The sequence below is a fragment of the Temnothorax curvispinosus genome, unplaced genomic scaffold (assembly GCF_003070985.1).
Source record: "Temnothorax curvispinosus isolate PA1 unplaced genomic scaffold, ASM307098v1 QBEX01011628.1, whole genome shotgun sequence".
Lineage (NCBI taxonomy): Eukaryota > Metazoa > Arthropoda > Insecta > Hymenoptera > Formicidae > Temnothorax > Temnothorax curvispinosus.
In genome coordinates, this window is record NW_020221408.1 from 1 (window position 1) to 4168 (window position 4168).

General features: G+C 31.9%; 1 protein-coding gene and 1 long non-coding RNA gene across 2 annotated transcripts; one reads left to right on the forward strand and one right to left on the reverse strand.

The window, feature by feature from the left end:
• Positions 1–418: 418 nt before the first annotated feature.
• Positions 419–1243, forward strand: LOC112461690. Its single transcript, XM_025027029.1, has 2 exons — positions 419–659; positions 1027–1243. Exons 1-2 carry the CDS (start codon positions 452–454, stop codon positions 1125–1127), a joined length of 309 nt encoding a protein of 102 aa, XP_024882797.1. The 5' UTR covers positions 419–451; the 3' UTR covers positions 1128–1243.
• Positions 1244–2360: 1117 nt separating this feature from the next.
• LOC112461691 lies at positions 2361–3922 on the reverse strand. The gene is made up of 5 exons (XR_003041577.1): positions 3731–3922; positions 3253–3619; positions 2886–3177; positions 2703–2786; positions 2361–2486 (listed from the first exon to the last, which is right to left on the reverse strand). It is a non-coding gene; the product is annotated as an uncharacterized LOC112461691 (long non-coding RNA).
• Between the last annotated feature and the right edge of the window lie 246 nt (positions 3923–4168).

A 4168-nucleotide genomic window follows, 5' to 3' on the forward strand; every position in this document is an offset into this window, starting at 1 on the left:
AAAACTGATCGATGAACTGACAGTTTATTACGGCCTCGCCATCAGAAGAAACTGCGATTCTGTGACAAAAATGAAGGATGCTATATGGGCCACATTTTACCACAAGTGTTCAACGAATGAAGAGCCTCGACACGATAATTGCCCTCAAGGACCGGAATCGTGGTGCTCGTGGCAGCAAGCAAAAGCCGCAGAAACTCTTCAGCATTATGAGCATAAAACGCCACTTCACGACGATGTTATCAAAGCAATTCGTCCGATATATGAAAATCTTTCGGATGACAATTTATTGGAGAGATGCGTCGGTGGATTCACTCAAAATGCAAACGAAAGTTTGAATAACATTATTTGGCGAATAGCACCAAAAATTCAGAACAGCGGTGCATCAATTGTTCAAATTGCTGCAAATATTGCCGCATGCACTTTTAATGAAGGTGCTAGTACATATTTACTAATGATGCAAGCACTGAACATCGATGTTGGCCGAAATTGCGCTACATACTGCAAGAATCAAGACCGAGAGCGCATCAATTTGTCTGATATTCGAGTGCAGGAGGCGACGCGCGAAGGAAGAATTGCTCGCAGACAAAGCAATCCTCTTTCTACGAAGCTGCAATTGCTGCTGAGGGTACTTTATATGGTCCTGGAATTGACGACTAGAGGTAAAGTTAAAAATTCTTCACTTAACAATAGTAGAACCATACTTGAAACTTTAAACGCGTTTTTCTCAAAACACTGCTTTCGAAGCCGGTGGACATCATATCTGGAAAACTACTCGATGGATCGTTTTGAAATTTACACAAAATACGCTGAGAAACATTTAGAGGTCTTTGACGATCTTACTTTTTTTTAATCAATCTTTACTTTTTAATAATTATGTAAAAATGACGACATTTTCTCACAGATTTTCCATACCCGATTTTCAGCTCGTTGCCATTTTGTTTAAAAAATCGATTTTAAAAATCGGCGATCGTCAAGGACTCGTTTTTATTGTTAACTTGAATAATCTCTTTGGTTTTTTTATTTCAGATCGACCGTTTCAACTGCACAGTGTCCACCGCCGAACGTGTCGGAAAAAAACTTATCATCTGCCGGCGGCCATAACTTTTTTATTTTTAGACATTTTGTAATAAAAAAAATTTTTTTAAGCTCTCAAAACATGTATCTTTAAGTACAAAAAAATTCATGTCATTTCCATTAATCGTTTCTGAAAAAAAAATCTGAATTTCGACCTATTTTTCGGGCCTCTAGGTGGATGTAGCCCCTTAAGTACAGTAAACTACAACAAAACATAGTAATATTTTTCAATGCATGTTGCACTACATACGCTTAAACATAATTAATGTTTATTAATATTATTACAGATATCCTCGCATGATTTATAAATCTTAAGTATAAATGCCAGATTTCCGGGAACTGTGCATGATAGTTTTATATAGAAACATTCTGCCGTGAGAAATGAAATGATACATTTGTATGAATCTGGAGATCGAACAACGTGGCTTTTGGGTCAGTATTGTGATTAGCATTGTGTTTGGTATATGTATATTGAGCAATGTTTAAAAATATTTATTTATACTATGTGACGACAAGCGATTCAGGTTATGGCCTAGAACCTTGGCTTATGACGCCTATAACGGATGCACCAGAAGAAAGCGCGATACACACACCGTCATGTTTCTACTAGAAATTGTGTAGAGAGAATGTTTGGCGTTTTAAAGAGCGTATGGAGATGTCTTCTACATCATCGCGTACTGCAATATGAACCCATCATGGCATCAAACATAATAATAGCATGTGCTATATTACATAATATACGACTTCGCTATAATGTTATTGACGTAGACTTTGATATTGATGAAGAGGGTGAAGCTGAAGTTTTTCAAAAAAATATGCAACGACGTAATCTTGAAGCACGTGATCGTGTTAGAATGCAAGCACAAGAAATAATAGGAGCAGATAAAGCGCACTTAAATCCTGATAATAGATTGAGAGAAGCTAGAAGAGTACAGAGAAGAATTCTTCGCACTCAATTTGGCTTGCAAGAAGAAGAATAACAACTTTTCAATTATATAAAAAATATATTATGTGCATACTTTAGAAAATAAATACAATCTTTTATAAAATACAAATAAAAAATGTATTGCAAACGTAACACAATATTGTTCTTATTTCATACATTATACTTATTGTTATGTGCTACTTTAGAACAAATACTGTTTTATGAAAAAAAATGTATTAGAAACATAACATAACTTAAATATTGTTCTTTATAACAAAATATTGTTTCATACGTTAAACTTATAATAACAATTATTATTGCAATACTTATTATATTTATTTATTTTTTTTTCTTTCAGACTTTCAATAGTTTTAGATAAGATATCTAGCGTTTGTTTATGTAGTGTTAAAGATTTTCGAAGCAGATCAGTTTGTTCTTCTGTTGCAGAAGCAATGCGGCTTAAATTTTTAGCCATTATCTGCAATGGCTGAAAATAAGATGAAATAAATGTATTAAGATTGTAGTATAATAGATGTTTTAAAATTATAAAAATTACTAAGTTTAAATAATTATTGTATGTCACTTCTAATTAATAATTATCTATTAAAATCATAATAATTTCGTGTTTAATAATTTTTTTATAAATACGATATATGTATTTGAAAGAAAAGTAAAGCATACAAGAAGATAAATTATTACATACCTGTAAACTTTTAATATGTCTGTCTTGCTGATCTTTTAAAAGAGTTCACGCTTTCTTCCACGGAAGAGCTTTTGAAACGTTTCCCTACAAAAAAAATCTTGATTAAACCATAACATATGTATTACATAATAAAGTGACATTAGGTAATATTGAATATGTATACTATTAATATTTCATGCTTACTATTGTGACTGGTTGAATTACGTATATTAGATGTTATCAATAATTGTCCTGTTTTGTTAGGTATATTGTGCTGGTTAAAAAGTTCATCAAGAGACAATACGGGAACAGTTGTATTAGGTTTATCGTGCTGGTTAAGAGGTTCATTAATAGGCAATACAGGAACTGATACAATAGTATGAGGTTTAGATGGTTTTTCATTACGATGTAGATTTTCTTGCGGTTTAGGAGTTAGAATTGTCTCTTCTACATCTTGGATAACTGCACTTGTACTCTCCTCAGTTGTTTCTGTTGCCTATATGAAGTATTCAATTTAATATAAAAATATACAAAGTATATTTAACAGCGTTATTTTATATGTAATATTTACATTTGATTCTTCTTGAATAATAATAAATTCATTTAAGTCAGTAGATGATATCAATCCCAATGTCAGAGACGGATCAGCGATATCCTTAAAGTAAGCACAGCATAATTAATTAAAACCACTATAGACACATTATGTTATATATATTTTGTATATAACTTTTAGTGAAAAAATAACAAATCTCAGGTCGTTCTCCAAAGCCCATCTCCATTACAGGCAGACCTACAGACGATTCGCCACCAATAACAGACAAAATGCGTAAATCCAAATCCTTTAGTTGGATTGCATTGCCAGTGTTGCCAGTAAGTTTTTGATCTGCTTTGACCTTTGCTGCCCGGCCTCTGGCTTGATTCCTTTGATCACACCAAAGCTACAATACATCATGCAAAAATTATGAAAAAAAAATTTTTTTTGTGTTGAGAAAAATATGTGAGAAAATAACTTAAAGATGAGAAATATGTAAGATAAATTCATATTTTACTTTTTTCCAAGCTTCTAACTTTTTGATGGCCCTTCTAAGCGATTCAGCTCCTCAGCCAATTCTTGCCATTGTGTATCGTGGGCTGCCTTTCCCCTTGCTCCTAATAATTTTCCAGTAGCAAATGCATTGTGACTTTGCATGTATCCAATAAGATATTCTAATTGGATACTGCTTGTTTTAGAAGCTCTTGTCTTTTTTTGTTTAACTTCCATACTATTAAGAACATTTGCATTCTATTAAAAATTATATTAAAAGTAGAATTTTTAGATTAATTAAGTTATATTTATATACAATTCAATTATAAGACAGATTAACATGACAGATTAATACGTTGTAAGTATAATAATATATTTCATAAATTGAATGAAGAATATGGATTATAATGTATTTGCAATAAGTATACTTTGCTATATATATCTATAATAATATTAAAATTAC